The 18,286-nt window shown below is 40.0% G+C and overlaps 1 protein-coding gene across 1 annotated transcript; it reads right to left on the bottom strand.

Moving 5' to 3' along the window:
- Window positions 1-1,966: 1,966 nt before the first annotated feature.
- mogat2 (monoacylglycerol O-acyltransferase 2) lies at window positions 1,967-15,160 on the bottom strand. The gene is made up of 6 exons (XM_012865210.3): window positions 14,950-15,160; window positions 12,438-12,616; window positions 5,036-5,240; window positions 4,728-4,902; window positions 4,272-4,471; window positions 1,967-3,425 (listed from the first exon to the last, which is right to left on the bottom strand). The coding sequence occupies exons 1-6, from the start codon at window positions 15,041-15,043 to the stop codon at window positions 3,271-3,273; spliced, it is 1,008 nt and encodes a 335-aa protein (XP_012720664.2). The 5' UTR covers window positions 15,044-15,160; the 3' UTR covers window positions 1,967-3,270.
- Between the last annotated feature and the right edge of the window lie 3,126 nt (window positions 15,161-18,286).

Raw genomic sequence — 18,286 nt, 5'->3', positions numbered from 1 at the left:
GAAGCACCTGCTGCACCACTACAGCACACACACACACACACACACACACACACACACACACACACACACACACACACACACACACACACACACACACACACAAAGTGAAATCTGTGAGTTTCGCAGATGCATATTTTGCTTCTTTTAGCAGCCGGCTCCTGGGATGTGAGGCTAACAGGCTGCTGGCTACAGCTTCACATGTGACTTAAATGAATGCTGTCAAATAGCTTGAAACATCACGTTCCTGCTTTTCCCGCTTCTTTTTAATTGATTGATATTGTGCATCAAGACTTTAAGGCAAGCTTTTTTTTAAGACTGTAGGAAATCTTGACCTTAATGTAAACACAAGCGAGAACAAACTTCATAGAAAATGTATAAATAAATATTGTCCTGGTTAAAAGACTACACCTATCTTCTTTAAAACCCAAATGATGTGTCTCTTTCGAATAAACATGTCAGACATAAAACTACTGAAGTCCTTCCACAGGCTAACACAGGTTTGGCTTTAAAAAACATCTTCATGGTCTTTCAGTGTTAATAAGTGGAAAGATGTTTTACCTAGCTAAATTTTTATTTTTCGAAAACACTGTATAGTAAGCAAAGATAGCATATTTTCTATTATGCTGGATGCAGTTACGTTAATAATATATAAATATCATCATAATAAAAATATTTTAATGTAACTTTTAAGGTAGTGACTTGGAGTAACTGCACAATCTAAAAGAATTTTAGGTTCTGATCATGCAAAAGAAAAAGGGAATATTGAAACGTATTTTTAAAAGAAGCCGAGCCAACTTTATTTATAAGAACTTTAAAAACAGCACAGCTGATCAAAGTTGCTGAACAAAAATTAACAGCATGCACGATAAACACATAAAATCAGCTACAAACAACCAGAGTAAAATACAATATAAAAAAACGTAAGAATAATAAGTAACTTGAGTAAAACATAATGTAAAACACCTAAAAGATTAAAAGAAAAGTGAATAAAATGAATAAGGTGAGCTCTGTCATGATACGTCAAAAGCTAAGGAGAAAAGCTGGGTTTTCAGAGCAGATTTAACATTTAATGGACAGTGAAGGCCTGTCTGGTGTGTAATGGCAGCAGGTTCCAAAGCTGTGTCCCCTCTGAGCTTCCGCCGCGTCCTCGGCACGTCCAGGAGAAGCTGGTCTGATCTGAGTGAGCGGGAAGGGCAATGCACTTGCAGAAGGAAAAGGCTGCACATTTACTGCAGACAGTATCATTTACATAATCAGAGGTTATTGCTATTCTTGGATGGTGTCTCAATGTGATGCTACAACATAACTTCTATTGCTCTGTTTTATTAAGTGTCAGGCACAGGTCTGAGGAAATAAGCTCTCACTTCTCTAAGCAAATCTTTTCTCATCAACCCACAGGGATAATGTCTGTTTTAAAACAGTTTAACTTAGTTCAAGTAATTTTCTAGTTTTAGTGTAAAACCAAAGTTGTTTCCAAAGAAACAACTTTCTCAGGGATTCATGGTTTTATTGAATAATAATATCTATCATGGTGCAGCTAGATTTTGTGGTGATTTGAAGATTTAGTATGAATGTATCATACTGTATGATACACAGGCATCAGACAAGTCCAGCTTTTAAGGCTTAAAGATGTCAGTTTTTTGTTGAAAAAAATTTAGAGAGTGGGTTCCTGCACCAGCAACTAAATTAAACTTTTGCTTCTTGTGGTTCTGCTTTTTTTGCCTGAACTTGTTTGTGACTTTCGCTGAAACAGACTAAAGCCAGTTATGTGCTCGTTGTTCTATCCTGTCCAATTAACTTCCTCCAGACGACAAAATTCAGAAGGATTTAGGTCCCCTCAGCTTGAGCCAGATTAGGTAAGACACACTCACGTGTGAAACACCACAGATTGATTGTTAAGTCCACAAAATAGAGTTTTCTGAAATTATCTGTTCGACTTTTGATAAATGTTTCTCATTAAAATAATTTCTGGAAAAGAAATCATCCGTCATCACTACCAGTGAAAGGTTTGGACTCACCCTCTCATTCATTGCTTCGTCTTGGTTTTTACCACCACCTCTGGGAACTCTGTAGGAAAACCATTTCATGTGACTAACCTCATGAAGATCATCGAAAGAAGGCCAAGAGTGACCAAAAAAAGTATTTAGAAAAAGCTCAAATATACAAGGTGCTTTGAGTTAATTCACAATTTTATGTTTGATACACAATTCTATATAGTATTGAGTCATAGTTCTGATGTCTTTACTATTTATCTGCGATGTAGGAATTCATTAAAATAAGGAAAAGCCATTGAATCACAAAGGTGAGTCCAAACTTTTGACTGCTGGTGTATAAAACTCATAAAAATGTTCGGGTTAGAGGTTCAGGTCAGAAGAGGGCTAATGAAACTAGTTTTAAATCGTTGTGTACTGGTTACCTACACAAAAATCTAATGAATGAACACATCTCATAGTAATATGGACTTAATTTTGGTAGGAAATTTAAAATATCTGCAATATCTAAAGATGAGAGTTTTTTTTTTTTCTTCATATTTCTGGTGTTCCTTTTGGACTAAACTATAATACCAATAGAAAAGTGGACAGAGCCCATATCTTCAGACCTGGTTACTGTGAGTTTTTTGGGACAATCTTCTGCACTGTCTCACTGGGAGATTATCTGGACTACACATAGGATCTAGCCAGCAGGGGCTTGCAGGGGTCACAACGTTCATGGCTGCGTGTGCACGCGTGGCCTAATCTGCTTCAGTAGGTGACTGGTGGCCAGTCTCACATGTTGTCTTTATGATGTCTGCAAAACAAAGAGGGGCTATTGGCGCAAAAATGCCACCCAGATCTAAGAGAATGAGCTAAAACGCTTTTTATGCAGCAGGAAACAGTCGTTAGGATGGGACAGAGTTTAGGTTCAAAGTACTTTAATGACTGTTTGCATCTGAATCACATCCACACAACAAACATTTATACATAAACCTTTATTTAAAAAAATTACTCAAACTATATTTAGCAATAGACAAAATAAAAATGAAGTAATTAACCATACAAAAACAACAAGTAAAGTAAATCAAAGATAAGGCAATCATTTTTACAGTGTAGCTGTATCCAACACTGACTGACACATCAGGAAGCATTGCTCTGTAAGTGATAAATTCACTGGGATTTAAATGAAAAGCCTGTTTAGAGCTAATTCAGATCAAAAGGGAAAAGCATCTGAACATGCAGCACCAGAGCTTTGCTAATAAATAACCATTCAATTCGCCTTATTTCCAGGTCAGGGTCACACAAAATTCAGATGGACGTCCTTGTCTACTCCGTAGTTGCCTTTGTGCTCGTCAAACAAATTGCTGAGCTCGTCCATATACAGCTGGTGGAGGGCGTCGAGTTCCTCTGCCGTTGGCCTCAGCTTCTTCTCCACCCTAATTGGCCGGCCAACTGCAGAGAGAGGTGAGAAGGTGCGGGGCAGCATGCTCAGTGCCAGCTCTCTATCAGCTTCACGGTTTGCAGTGTTGCATGATGCAGGCTGTTTATCTAAAGCACATGTCATACATGAGGCCTGCATGCCATCCAGCATCACAGAGCTACTGTACGTGGGTGTCGGCCAGTGTTCGTGTTTACATCAAATCTGACTGCTGCAAGGCTATTCGTTAAAACTTGTCAGCAAATATGGAATATACAGCGCCTTGTAGAAGATGCCGCTACACCTTTTCCCATTTTGCCATCACAACCACTACAATGTTTTCTACACACACAAACACTCTTAGAAGCTTAGTGTATATATGTATTCACCCTTCTTCTACTCTGATAGCCTCAAATAAAATCCAGTGCTTCAGAAGTCAAACAAAAAGTCGAAAGTTGATTTAATCTCAGTAGAAATGCAGCTGTTGTCTTTCTGGCTTCGGAGGTTAGAGAGCATTAGTGAACAAACAGCCCCATGGATACCAAGACACACAGCAGACAGGTCAGGGGGGAAGTTTAGTGGTTCAAGTATTGGAGGCCATCAGAAAAACAGGACACACGCTTGTTTAAAGTTTGTTCTGTAGAGAATTTGGAAAATTGCATCATTTTCCTCCCCCTCCACAAGAATGGTTTACCTTGTGTTGCTCCGTCACACAAGCAGATGATACAAGTAAATTCTATTTTTGTTGTTGTTGTAACTGTGACAAACTGGGTGAAATTTCGAGGGCTGAATACTTTTATAAGGTGGCGGATGTGAAAGAGCAGAAGCTGCTCAGGGGATCTGCTGGATGCAGCAGCGGATAGCTGATGCTGTGAACTCACCGACTGTATGGATGGGTTGTCTGTAGGGCATCAGGCCAAAGGAGTACTGGAAAATGCCACGAGCATGGAACAGAGGCAGCGATATACCCATGATGCTTTGCAGCCGTTCCTGTATCCACCGAAGCCAGGTCCCTCTGGGGTTTTCCACTTGATCAAACACTTCGTTCTCACCAAAGGAGAAAACTGGCACCAGGTGGGCTCTGAAACATTGTTTTGGTTGAAATGCGGCTGGATTAAACACCATTTAAGATTAAACGAAATCCCCCATCGTAGAAGAAAAGTGCTTTCTCGGGAATTTCCATGCAAGTGACTTGAAAGGGCCTCTGTTTTGAGAAGCCATGGTGGCGCGTTGGGAAACTCAGAGTAATTAGATTGAAACTATCTTTTTGTACACAGGACTGCAGAGAATCAGCTGCCACAGGAATCATCTTTTACCCCAGGGCTTTCTGCACTTACCCATGCTCCATTGCCATTTTGACGAAGCCCTTCTTATTGGCCAAGAGCACATTGAAGGTACCAGGATGGGCATCAAGGGCCTCTGGGGCCCCACCGACAGCTATCACAACAGCAGTACCACCTCGCCTCTTGCGGAGTGGATAGCTGGCACTCTCTTTGTCAGATGGAATCAGACCTGCAAGGTTGGAACAGGATATGTGTCAGTTTCTTAAACCTGACAAACTATGTCCAGGTTAGTTTAAGCGAGTGTTAAAGTGGGACATGATGAGTCAGTCGGATTATCAAACTTCAACTTGTCAGGCCCCCACCAGCACACATGATGTAGTCTCTGAAGAATGGGGCCCTGAACCACAGAGGCAGCATGAGCAGGTAGCTGGTGAGGCCCGGAAACAGCTGCGGGAAGCCTGTGGCGAAGGTGCAGAAGTTGGTGAAGGCTCCTGCCACCAGCACCCCATGAGGGTGGAAGCCCAGGATGTAGTTGTTTCTGGGGTCCAGGTCAGCTGTCTTCACCAACTGAGGTAAAAAAAAAGAAAGAGCATTGGTAAAAGTAAATCCCTCCTCACACAAACGTTTACTTCATTTAATACCATCGTTGTCAAACTGTGGGACGAGAAACAATCCTGGTACTTGGGCTGCAGTGGGAAAAATGGAGGTCAAATCTTAAAGAAAGCAAATCAGCACCTACAAAATGCTCAAGTCCACAGACCTTTGCTCACCAGAAACGTCTCCGAATTTTAAGGTCAGAGTTGGTAGCACAGCTCTGACTTTCCTAAGTTCCGTAATTCAGATTGATTTTCTGTTCCTTTATTCAACTTGAAGCTGTAAAGGAAATCTGCAGTCAAGTCAGCTTGTGCCCAGCAACATTCCCCCATTGATCAAATCGAACTTAGAGGGTTCCAATCGTGTTAAATCTACATGGTGTCCTTAGTTAATGAGGTTTGTATGAACACATATCACAATATATTTAGAATAGAATATATTAGAACTTCCTGGAAAAATCTTGATTTGGGTTTCTTCCAGGTCTGGATAGCATTTACCATTGATAATAATATTGTCAATGATGTTGCTATATTATAATGATGTGCCATTTTTGTTGTGGTCTGTAGCCAGTGTGAGTGTTTTTTTTTTTTTTTGCCTGTGTATATGCGTTTTTGACATATCATTGGCAACTCAATTTCTCCCTTGGGGATTAATAAAGTAAAAGTAAACCTTACTTTGAATTGTCTTGGTCCTGAAAGTGCTTTATAAATAAACTTGCTTTGCCTCAATGAGATCTCTATATGCACTGGGTAAACTTTGATTTACCTAGAAAGGCAGTGTGAGCCCATTTAAATGTCTTCTGTTTGATTTTGCTCTACTTTTTGACCACAGTAAATCAAAAACTTTAACTCGTCAGCTCCGCAGCACCTTTTTCCTCTGTAGCCCCAATGTCTGCATCACATTTTGAACATGATGCAACAGAATTACAGTATTGCTACTTCAGTGTCTGTGCACTCTATCACATTTACCCCTTACCCTACCAAATATTAGAGTTGCTTCATTGCAACCCATAAAGTGTTGGTCATTGCACTGTTGCTACACAACTCAGTGTATGCATATTCCCTTTGGATGACAGAGCGGTGACCTGTCTGGGCAGTTTTATTCTTCGAGTCCAGTTTTTGTGCACGTGCTGAAGAAACTGGTCTGAGTCAGCTTCACCCAGGCTGATTTAATTGAATCAAGGCTGCACTTTCTCAGTTCTTTTAAATCGTAAAACACTGCAAAAAAAAAAAAAACATCCACCGCAACATTTTCTAATCTACAACCGGCAGTTCAGATCTAAATCAATGGATCAAAAAAATTAAATACATTCTTCAAATAGTTCCTAATCACTTTTATAATAAAAGTCACAGGAAGCTATTTGTAAATCTCTACGACTTTATCCATAAACTCTTCTTCAGCCTCCTGAAAAGAACAGTCTACACTGTGATTGTAGCTTGGCGCTGCCACACAGTTTTAGAAGTGACATTTAGTGGGAAAGGCTATTGGAACTTGCTCTGCTAGATTTAGTTTGAGGTTGTAAAAACTACTTTCAGATGGTGACGTTTATAAGCAACACATGACTCATCAGCAGCTTTGACTAAACACCAGACTCCAGGCTGATGAGACACTAAAAAATGGTTCAGAATCAGTTTTTTTTTAATTCCTTCAACCAGACAGTTCTAAATCAGAACAGTTAAAATAATTAACATTTGAATCAACTATCTTAGTTAGTCCATAATCAATAATGAAATAATTAGAAAAGCCGTAAGAATACGGGTGCTTGTTTTTCCCTTTTGAGTGTTTAGCACTTTACAGCCTACATCTGTGTTTGAGATGTTATTGAAGATCAGTTTCCTAAAACCAGCACCTTAACTCTATTCTACCGTTTCACCTTGCAAAACAAATAGAGAAGCGGCTCAAAGCCTTAAAAAATTTAGCATTATGGCGGTAAAGGCTGGTGGTACGTTTCAGAACCTGCTTTATTTCAAACTATGATGGCCAAGAGCCCAAAGATTTCAACTCGCACCCTTGACTTTCCAATTAATTAAAGTCATCAGGATCCAGGAGGTGCCCCCCTGTATATTATAGCCCAGACCAAACAGGGAAAATGGGGAACTGTATTTTTCCTGAAAACAATGAAAAAGACAAGTTAATAAAAAAAATAAAAAAAAATAATAATAATAATAATAATAATAATAATGTCAATTGAAATCAATAACATTAGAAGAGGAAAACTCGTATCAAGGCAGACTGAAACATAAAATCCGATGACCTACTTCCACACTTTGGTCTGTTTCTGTTAACTCATAAAAGGTGCCAAACCAATGGATGTGAACAAATAGTAACAAAAGACACTCTTCAGCAATTTAGACTTGTCTGCTTAGCACCAGAATCTCAACTTCAAACAGGCCTCCAAACAAATACAGGCATCTGTGTGAGATTAATGTTCATGGTCTCTCTGCTGCCTGTTAGCGGGCTATGCTATTGCCTCGGGATTAAGTCAGCTTCATTACAGCATTTTATTATGTTAGGGGTTAATGTTTTTGAACATTTTTGCTCATTTTTCCTATTTTAATGCATTGGAGGTGACGTGACTATAAAGATGACCCTGGTTTATCTGACCACTGGACTTTTGCTCTGAAATTCAGCCGCTGTTTAATCCAATCACTCGTTTCCAGGCTCTTTTGAAGAGGACCCAGATGGAGTCTTTTCATTTTATTGCATCACACTGATGCGCTTTGAGGCCGCTAGAGAAGGTATTATTTACCATTTGGGGGAAAACAATTTTAAAACGTCTGCATCTTCTTTTGGGCTTTTGGGTGTTTTCTTTATTCTCGCCCAGTGCCGCTCTGCGAAACATTCACTTTTACTGCAGCTGATGCAGAAGGATGCAGAGCAGATGAACACTCATACCAAATGTTTTGGAGGAAGCTGAGGAGTGCTCAAGCAAATACGATTGTGTGAAATAATAATAATAATAAAACCTCTCTTTCCTAAGTAAAGATTTTTGGTTTAGATCAGACACCTCAGTCTCTGGCTCAAAACTAGCAAAGGGTTATGCATATATGTAGCCACATTCAATAAATGAAAATATTACGAAAATGTTTAATTAATTAAGTGTAAAATAATTTTTCTCTCAGACATTAGGCAACATTTCTCCAATAAAAACGAACAGAAAATGTATCAAAGAACTAAGATTCCAGAGCAGTCGCCCCATGCACCCCATGGCTTTTAGCATCTCAGACCTTTGGTGCATTTCAACCCCCATTCTCACGCTTCCTGTTTCCTGCCTGATCACCAGTAAATCCACATCCAGGCTTCAAGACTCGCAGTACAAAAGGCCAATGTCTTCCCAGACCTTGCAGCGATCAATTTGCATTGGTTATTTGTTGGCTGATAAGGCCAGTCCTAAAGACCCTGTCCAGGGTGTACCTGCCTCTCGCCCATTCAAATGCTGGAGACAGGCACCAACACCCCTCGCAACCCCATGAGGGATAAAGCGAGTAAGAAATGAATAGATGGATGTATATATATATATATATATATATATATATATATATATATATATATATATATATATATATATATATATAGAGAGAGAGAGAGAGAGAGAGAGAGAGAGAGAGAGAGAGAGAGAGAGAGAGAGCTGTTATGACGTCTTTGACAGCATTTTTCTCCTAAATAAATGCAATCCTCGCTTAAAACCCCATTTTCTGTTTACTCAGGTTATCTTTCTGTGATATTAATAGGATTATTCGTTTTTCAGTTTGATGCAGCTTTACAAACAACTTGAAGTCAGCTGAAATGTTGCCGTTTTGAACCTGTTGTCCTGATGTTCAATAAAAAGGACCTCAGGGCTGCAGTCGGTGCGTCTCGTTTTATCTGCATGTGAATTCTGCACTCTGAGTTCCCTAAACTGCGCATGAACCTGCGTCACTGTCTTCTCTGCATTTATGTTGTCCTTTTAAATGTGAACGTACATCTGCAGAATCATTACGGCTGAGATTAGAAACGGTGGGTACGCGCACACCAATGCAACTAATTGGACTCCCTGGCTGTCTTTGCCCATGCATGGGCTCTTTGTTACCGATAATGTGCCATGTAGTCAGATGAGGCAGGACATGATTCACTATGAACTGAATGAATAACAAGTAGAGAAGACTTTTTCCCCCGCATCTGAAATGTCTTTAAGGTTCAAACTTTCATTTTGGTATCACCGCCGCGCAGAGCCCTAACAGGAGTGTGGAGACAGCCTGATGCAAAAAAATGTAAAACTTTTTATTTTTATTTTGTGGTAGTAGTGGCCTTTAGTCCACAGCAGGCTAACAGGAAATGTGGTTGAAAGAGAGAAGGAAAAGAGGGCTAAGGTCTGCGGGCCAGGACTCAAACCTGGGACAGCCGTGCCGAGGACTGAGGCCTCCATCATACATGGGTAGCGCTCTAACCCTGCACCATCACTGCACCCGGACTTTGCACACATTTTTCAGTATTTCGTATTATATTTTTAAATGCACAAGTCAAATTTTGTATTGTTTATCAATTTGTATGAAATGATCAATTTAATCTTCTTGTTACCTGTGCTACAATAATCCATGTATGCAACTACCCCCCCCCCCTTTTTTTTTGTATGCTTCTTTCCCTGTGATACTTATTGTTCTGTGTCGTTTCTTTTCTTGTCAGAGGATCTAATTTGTAGAAAAGAGTGATGTGATAAAAGAGCCGTAAGTATATTAGGCAAGAAATATTTTTTGCACATCAAAACCACTTTTATTGTTTTTTCTGTGAAACAAAAACAGTGCAATTGGATTGCCTGTAAAATCATGCATCTGATTAGTCCAGAGGGTTCAGCTAAACTAGTGAATATAAATTACTGTGTTAGTAAAGATATCTGCGAAGGGTAAACTGTGCGAGTATGAACTCTGACCCCCTCAGTCAGAATCTAAACCTTTCCCCCTTTTCCTTCAGGATTCTGGTTTAATCTTCTTATTTCTATTAGCTGTAAACTCAGTGTATAGAACGATGTTTAAAGAAAAAAGCTTTTGAATTTTTCATATAGGGATTAGATTAAATCTAATAAATTCGCCGCATGGTGTGTGTCAACTCCTCTATATCATGTTAACAGGCTGCTGGACTACTGTTAATGTTGTTGCACTCTGTTTTAGTAGGCCGTCCTAATTCTCACTAAGTGGCCAGAAACAAAAATCCATAAAACAAAATCCAGTAGGCTCACTCTGGATGTTAATATTTATAGTAAGAAAAACTTACTAGAAGAGATCAAAATGATCACAGATCCAAACTGCATCAACAATGAAGTCATCTAGGTACACTATTCCAGCATGACCACCAGAGGGACACAATGAGCTACAAAAGACAAGCATATTCGCTCATGCTGGCGCAGTTAGTTTTTAATTCCACACTGAAGTATCAGAAAAAGACCCTTTGGTCTTGCAGCAGCATCCATTGAGAAACCTGAGAAAATCAAAAAAAGGGCACCACGTTGATGGAGGATTTGATTACAGATACCAGAGACTGGTGTCATTCTGTGGTGTAAGATGCTGCTGGACATTGGGGCTTAGTGTTATAAATAAATGCAAGGGAAAAGTAGCGGGTTTTGTCCTTACAGTATACATAATACTAACTGCTCTACAATACTGGATTGCTGTCAGAAAGGGGTGTCAAACTCATTTCTATATTGGGCATCATTAAGTCATTAAAAGGCCGGTTGCACCTGTATAGATAACGGTTATGATTACATAATTTCAGTTCAGTTTACATAAAAAAAATCAGTTACATAAACTTATTAGGTCTATTTGAAGAGTTTATCTGCAAAAAAATTCGTTCTGCATCACTTTTTCTCTTTTTGGAAAAACTGACATCTAGTGGCAGGGTGCTGTTACTACACAGTACAAAAAAATCAACATTCGCTACTGGAGGCACAGTTTCAGCCACTTTATACACTTTAAAAAGATATATGCCTCTACTTTATGCCATGATATGGCTTTTTTGGCTCTTGAGTGCAGCTGTTTCTGCTCAAAGCTGCAGGATTTAGCTGTGAGAAGTCAGATGTTAAACTCTCGAGAGCAGAAACCTTGCACTTTTTGATATCTAGCAGTTATAAAATCTGCCATTCCTACAACAGGCTGACACACATGCATGCATCTGGTGACATCACATAAGGCATCAAATTTGTTCTGAGTTATGTCCATGTGTATTTTCAGTCATTTATTTTTCTCTTTATCTGCCTGTTTTATTTTAAAAGGTTCCTACTTCAGAGCGTTTACTTTTTCCTGCAAGGCTACAGCTTCTATTCCTACTTTTGTGAAAATGAGCACCGAGCACACACCCTCAGAATATCTCTTTCCTCAGAAGCCAGAAGGAGAGAGGATGTCTGTGTAAGCTAAAGTAATGTGAAGTCTGACCACATGCAGTCCGTTGTTCTGGCTTATAAAGATTTCAGGTGATCCAAGCAGAATATACTTTACTTATTGTATAAGCATCCAAAATGCACAGAAACCATCAGATGGAAAACTTAACACCTAAGAGGAGAGTAAAGAGAAAGGTAAAGTTCTGCAGACAATTTATTGTTCTTGTCACTGTTTGCTTCCTATCTGCCATCCACCACAGAGTCCATCATGGCAGGTGGAGTCAACGTCTGACTGAAACACTTAAAGCAGAACCCCTCGCAGCTCAAATTTAACTACAAGGCTTCAGAATTTGAGTGAAACTGTGTACGATGTTGCTCGTCAGCCAGAGGGTTTGCTAATGCCAGCTGATCAGCTTAATTCTTGCGCCTCTTGTGATTTCATCCACCAAAATACACACAATTCAGAATTAGCTGTTGTTGTTTTTTTTCTTTTTTAATTCTTCAATGCAATGTTTAAATAGTTTGCATTTTGTGAAATCCTGCTGTGGGAATCCTCACTTTGTTACTCGGTTGTGTTTTTACTTTAAGTGTAGCATATGTGTCTCAGTGGGGGGGAGTAGATCAGAGACTCAGTTGTTGTCATGGACCGAGATAAGGATTGTTACTCTTGAGAAGACTGAGATAAATTGTTAGATTAAGTAAATGAGTGAGGTGCTCTGTTGTTGTACTCTGACATGTATTCCCAACCACACACCAACCTCAAGCCTGCTGGGACAAGTAATGTGCAAATATTCAGAAAAGCTGTTTTTAGCTCTTTCTCTCACCTTGATGGGGAAGTAATCTCGCATGTGCTCCCACATTTTCATACCACACAAAAAGGGCACTCTGCGACCTCCGCGTGCAGGGGTGTCGTAGTCGTAGTACCACCAGATGGCGTACAGCACACTGATCAGCCAGAAGCGAGTGAAGATCAGGTACAAAAACAAGATGATGCAGGTGGGTGCTGAGGAGGAACAGCATTAACACGATGAACAGCAAGGACACAGTTTTATGAGTGATGCAACAAACAACACCACAATCTGCTTGAACAATATTCAGTACAGCATTTCACAAGCCTGTCCTGTTTTTCTGTGATCACCTGTTTTTCTGTGTTCACGTGACCTGACACGACCAAGTGAATGGGAGCTGTACGGTGTAGAAAGAGCCTGATTGATGCTTTTCTTCCAAAACTCTGAGAGTTCTCTACACCACTGGATACATCCAGGGGCGGTTCTAGACAGGGGCCAACAGGGGCCCATGCCCCTGTAGACATGGCCCTGGCCACTGTTGTGGCCCCTGTACTAAAAGCATGATGTTAAATAAACTTTTCATAATTATTTGCAATGGCAAAGAAACCATAACTGATTGGTCACTTTGACCAATATTATTTTTTTACCTATACAGCTTTACTCTAAAAAGAATTTAAAACTTAAGATGTTTCACGTTTAGCTTTAGCCGTATTGAGCATGGGGCAAAGTTTTCAACTGCTAGATCAGGGGTCTGAAACCTGCAGTTCCAGAGCCACAAGTGGCTCACTTAATATTATTACACAGTTAAATATTGCCATTTTATTGTTTTTAAATATTTTTGTTCTGTGCCCCTGTGAAAAAACACTGTCCCCTACCTTGGCCCCCCTGGTAAATTTGGTCAAGAACTGCCACTGGATACATCATTATCTAAAGATGGACCAGATCTGAAGGCCATTGGTCACTAGCTTTAAGTCCATATTAGCATCAAAAAAGATGAATCTCTGCAGGGTTTCTGCAAACTAAAATGGGCATTTCTGTAAAGTTTGGTGTGACTCATTGTAAAAAATAAAAGACATCTGTGCAGATTTCAGCAAACATTGAGCAATATGGAGTGGGTATGTCTTCAAACAGTACAGTATTCTGTACACTGAGACAAACATCCATGAACAAGGGCATTTACTATGGCAGCATAGCTACCGCATGTGTCAAAGAAACAAACTCAGGACACTCTGAGGGAAACGTGCTCGGGTCTGTCAGAAAAGGAGGTTTGAGATGATGGATGACCTGCAGGTCCGAGCACAAACTTGTACTCTACATATTGGCAAAGTAGAAGCAAAACAATACATGATTTTCCTCAGGTTGCCCAAACAGAACTCTGAATTTGTGTTAAGTAGCTGTAAGTAACCCCTCTATCCTCCACACATGCCATTCTGTATGAAGACTAAACAGTTCAGTTCGGTCAAATAGGACCAGAGCACCTTTGTGCACATTTCTGCTGTGTCCTCTACATGGTAAGAAGCAAACTATAAATTTAATGCCTTTCTTTACACAAATGTCTTCCTTCTCGCAACCTTTTCTATAAATGCCAGATTTTTAGGGTGTGCAACTAATAATTGTCTTGTCAACAGATTCTCCCACCTGAGCTGTGGATCTCGGCAGCTCCCCCAGAGTTACCATTGGCTTCTTAGCTGGCTGTTTGGTTGATTGTTCCCCCGTCGGCCAATCAATTTAGTCAGAAGCCCCTATCTCAGTGGGTTTGCAGCTTTAAAACGCGACAAAGGCTTATAAAAAGTTTTGCAACAAGTTGTATGTGTTTTATGTGACCTTGAAATTTGATGTGATCGCGGGAGATGAAGAAAATGTATAAAAAAAACAAAAAAAAAAAAAAAAAACAGAACTTCAGCATTTACTTTATCAAAGAAGTGAATCCCTACCCACTATGATTATACTGGAAGCGAATTTCATGATTTTACTTCCCTCAGTCTTATATCTTTGATATGCCGATTTTAATACCCTTTCCGAGGGAAATAAAGGCCTCAAATCTGATAACAAAAAAAGTGTTTGGCTTATCTTGAACGTGTTTATTGCTCCCCCTCCTCCTTCTGTCCACCTGAATTAGCTGCAGAGGACCAGGAGTAAATGACAGATTGAGAGTTTCAAAGGACGTTTTTACAAAGGGCTTTAGTAGTAGATGTAGATAAATGAGCTTATTTAAAATTTCAGTTATGTGAATGCCACCTTGACTCAAACACCGTATAAAAATATTTATTATGATTCAGGGCGGTAGGTAGTCCTCAAAAGAGAACTATCACTATAATATACCAGTCAGAGGTAAACTGATTCATTTAATGCTGACCGATCTGAATCAGGTACCACGTCATGCACCAGCATTTTGCAACAGAAAAATGTGGTGTATTATGCATGTAAGCCAAAAAACCTGCTCTCGTCTTTTTTCATAGCGTCCAACCTCTGGACGTTGTCACACACTCTCCCTCGCTCGACGCTTGCTCTAACATCAGGAGTTGTTGCGGTCGACACCAACACTCACCCAGACCCAGGAAGCAGAAGACCCACTGTACCACTGCAGCGGTCTGCAGCCTCCTCTGGAGGGGCACGTCCACAGGCGCAAAATCAATTTTCATATTTCTATGAAAGAAGGCACACGAAGCGATGTGCTGCTGCTGAGTCCAAGAAGGAGCGCAAGGGGAGTCAGGTCCAAAGTCTGCTCTTCTCACCTTTCCACCATTGCCTTCTATTGACTACTGGCTTATCTTGACTCAATACGCTGTTTCATCGCTCAGATCATATCAGCTGCATCTGACCTTTGACCCAGAGGGGCAGGTCATGCATGAACGCAGAGCTTCAAGACTTAAAGTCGTACGCCTGTGGTACAAAGGGATGCCAAACAGCGTGTCCTCTATTTAGATTTTACCATAGTTAACTCCCTGTGCAGGCCTTAAAGACAGCCAATGCTGAGTAAGATTGTGCAAAACGTTGCTTTTTATGATTGTGGATTGCAGCCCCATCTGGTTAGGCAATAACACAAGAGTGTCTCAGTGCAATGTGCTGTGATAAAGGTCATTTGGAGAGGGCTAACACATTTCTTATCACATAACGAGCACTGTGCAGCATGTCTTAAGTGTCGCTAAAGTCTCGTTAGAAGGTAAAGTGATCAGCTTTCACATGGTCAGTATTAAGAAAGGAATAAATAAATGAGATGAGATGACAATGGAGGAGCTGTTGAATTCACTACATATCACAGTGAAACATACCTTTCATTTTTTTTTTCTCTTTAATAAAGTCACAGGATATGATCGATTAATTCTACTCCCACTATGTCCTTATGTCAGATTCTCAGTCTGTCACATAACGTTATGACAGAGTGAAAAATAAAGGAGTGAAATAAAAAAAACTATTTCTCTGAAGTTGGAGACCAAGCAGTCAGAAAACACTGAAAACCTTTCTTTGAGCTGACGGTGCTAGTCAGTTGTGTGTGAAAAGAGCTGAGGGCCAATGTGAAACAAACCCTCAGTGTGTGTAAGCGTATAGCACTTTCTGCTGACACGGTGCGCCAGGAAAGGACGTTCTCTGTCACTAGGAACGTTGTTCGTGAAGCAGTAACCTTCAGCACTGTAGCAGTGGCTACTTCACACTCTTTGACATAAACAATCAAACACTTTTCTCCATGCAGAACTCAGCTTTCATGTCAATAAAATACATTTCTGATATTATTCTGCCACACTCCCCGTATCTACTGGTGTTTTTAACCACTTTGAACTTATGTCCATCTCCCAGATCTGAGAACTAGTCCAGTCCCTGAAAGTCACATTGTCCGTTTGTTACTATTCCCCCCAGACTATTGAGGGAGGTGTTGAGTGCTGTAGGCCAATTCATTTGTAATTTAATTAACACCTCTCTGTCTTCAGGTTGTGTTCCTGCTGCCTTTAAGCTCGCTGTGGTCCAACCTCTTCTTAAGAAGGACGCCATTAGTCCTGATGTTCAGACAAGCTTAAGGCTGATATCTAAACTGTCCTTTCTTTTGTAAAGTACTACAAAGGGTGGTTTAGCTCCAATTACAGGAGTATCTACAGCTACATGGAATAAATGAGGAATTCCAGTCTGGTGTAAATCCTGTCACAGCACTGAAACAGCGCTTCCCAGAGTTCTCATTGACCCGCCTTTAACTGCAGACTTGGGTGACCCTGCTGTTTTGCTCTTTTTAAACTTGTCCTCAGCCTTTGACACAGTGCACCAAGAGATTTTATTACATGGCTTGGTGCAATCCGTTGGTGTCAAAGGGTCAGTTCTGCAATGGTTTAGGTCTATCCAGCAAAAGCTCCTCTGTCCAGTTAGGTTTGGTTTCTTCCTCTGAAGTTTGGAGTACCCCAAGGTTCCATTTTAGGACCTATGCTCCTCTCCTTCAACTTGCTTCCTCTGGCATCCATTTTAAAAATACATACATTATAAATTAATTTAGTTTGGACTCTGTCACACATTTTTTGTTACTGATCTCAAATTTGTTGGGCAGGTCGGTGTAGTAGTCCAGTCTAGCTTTTATCATTTGAGGTTGATTATTATAATGAAGCCCTAGCCTCTTCCAACTGCCCTTGAAAGAGTGCATTGACTATGACCAGACTGGACTACTGCAACTCCCTCCAGAGTGGCATCGGCCAGACCCTTCTCCATCATCTTCAGCTTGTCCTAAATGCTGCTGCACACTTGCTCACTGGCAAAAGATGATGTGAGGACATCGCCCCTATTTTATCCTTTTTACCCTGGCTGCCTGTTTTAGAATCACTTTTACTTTTATCTTTTTATTGCACTTGCTCTTGCTAGTTATTTCTAATTTTACCTTTGATGCACTTTGGTTATCAAGTGCAATAGTATTATATGAATAAAGATTTATTGATTAATTGTTTGTTTGATTATTATAAAACATTCAATATACAATAGTTTATGGCAATATTGTCCTTCCAATATTTATGTGACAAGCCTGTAGTTTTAGAGTATTTTAGTGCTTTGCAAAAGTATATATACCTCTTGAACTTTTCACATTTTGTCTAAAGGCCACCACTAACTTTAATGTGATTTATCAGTATTTTATGTGAAAGACGAACACAAAGTAGAGCATAATTGTAAAGTGGAAGGAAACTAAAACATGTTTTTTTTTATTTCTTATGAGGGAAGATATGCACACATCAATAAATGAAGCTGTAGGGCTTGCTTTATCAGCTTTGTGTTCAGGGGAACCACCGTTTTTTTATGCAGTTGAATTTTTTTCTTTACAATCATTTGTCAATTCTCTCTGGTGCTCGTAATTGTTGCCTACACGAGGGTCTCAAACCAAAACAAGATAATATTAGAAGGCAACAAAACTTCTCTAAATTCTTTGAAGAAAAAGCTTCTTCAGTTCTGAGCATGGTTGGAAGGAACAGGCTTCCTATTTCCTGTAAATAAGCCTATCACAGCCTGCCTCATCACTAATAGCCACTCTTTGCCTGATGATCAGCCAGTGTTGTAAATTTAAGCCTCCTAGTGTTCTACGTAAACCTTACTTTTTAGGCGACTGGACTTCCCAAGCCACAGGCAGCCTCCAGATTTGACCACCAGATCTACCAGCAATCCTTTCCCCACCATCAACAACTTTAGAAAAAGTAAAACTAAATCCAACTTCTCAAGAATCACAGCAATCCTGGTTTCTTCTAATCTACCTCCACTCATAGACGGCAACTGCATTATGAGATACAGATTAATGGATTATTACTGTGAAGTCTGAATACAGCTTTAGTTGTAGGGACCAATATTGTTTCTTGTGTGGTGTCGGTATTTAGGTGAGAAAGCTCAATTCTGACACGACAAAGCTACACTGCATAGTTTACATCAAA

Source organism: Fundulus heteroclitus, chromosome 11 (assembly GCF_011125445.2).
Source record: "Fundulus heteroclitus isolate FHET01 chromosome 11, MU-UCD_Fhet_4.1, whole genome shotgun sequence".
Lineage (NCBI taxonomy): Eukaryota > Metazoa > Chordata > Actinopteri > Cyprinodontiformes > Fundulidae > Fundulus > Fundulus heteroclitus.
The sequence above is the reverse complement of the archived record's forward strand: the minus strand, read 5'-3'. Positions and strand labels throughout refer to the sequence as shown.

Excerpts from the sequence above, each read along its gene's own strand:
- mogat2 (XM_012865210.3), bottom strand. The coding sequence starts at position 15,043 with ATGAAAATTGATTTTGCGCCTGTGGACGTGCCCCTCCAGAGGAGGCTG. Across the intron at positions 12,617-14,949 it reads CTTCTGCTTCCTGGGTCTGG|CACCCACCTGCATCATCTTG; the intron begins GTGAGTGTTGGT and ends GTTCCTCCTCAG. Across the intron at positions 4,472-4,727 it reads AAAATGGCAATGGAGCATGG|AGCCCACCTGGTGCCAGTTT; the intron begins GTAAGTGCAGAA and ends ACAATGTTTCAG.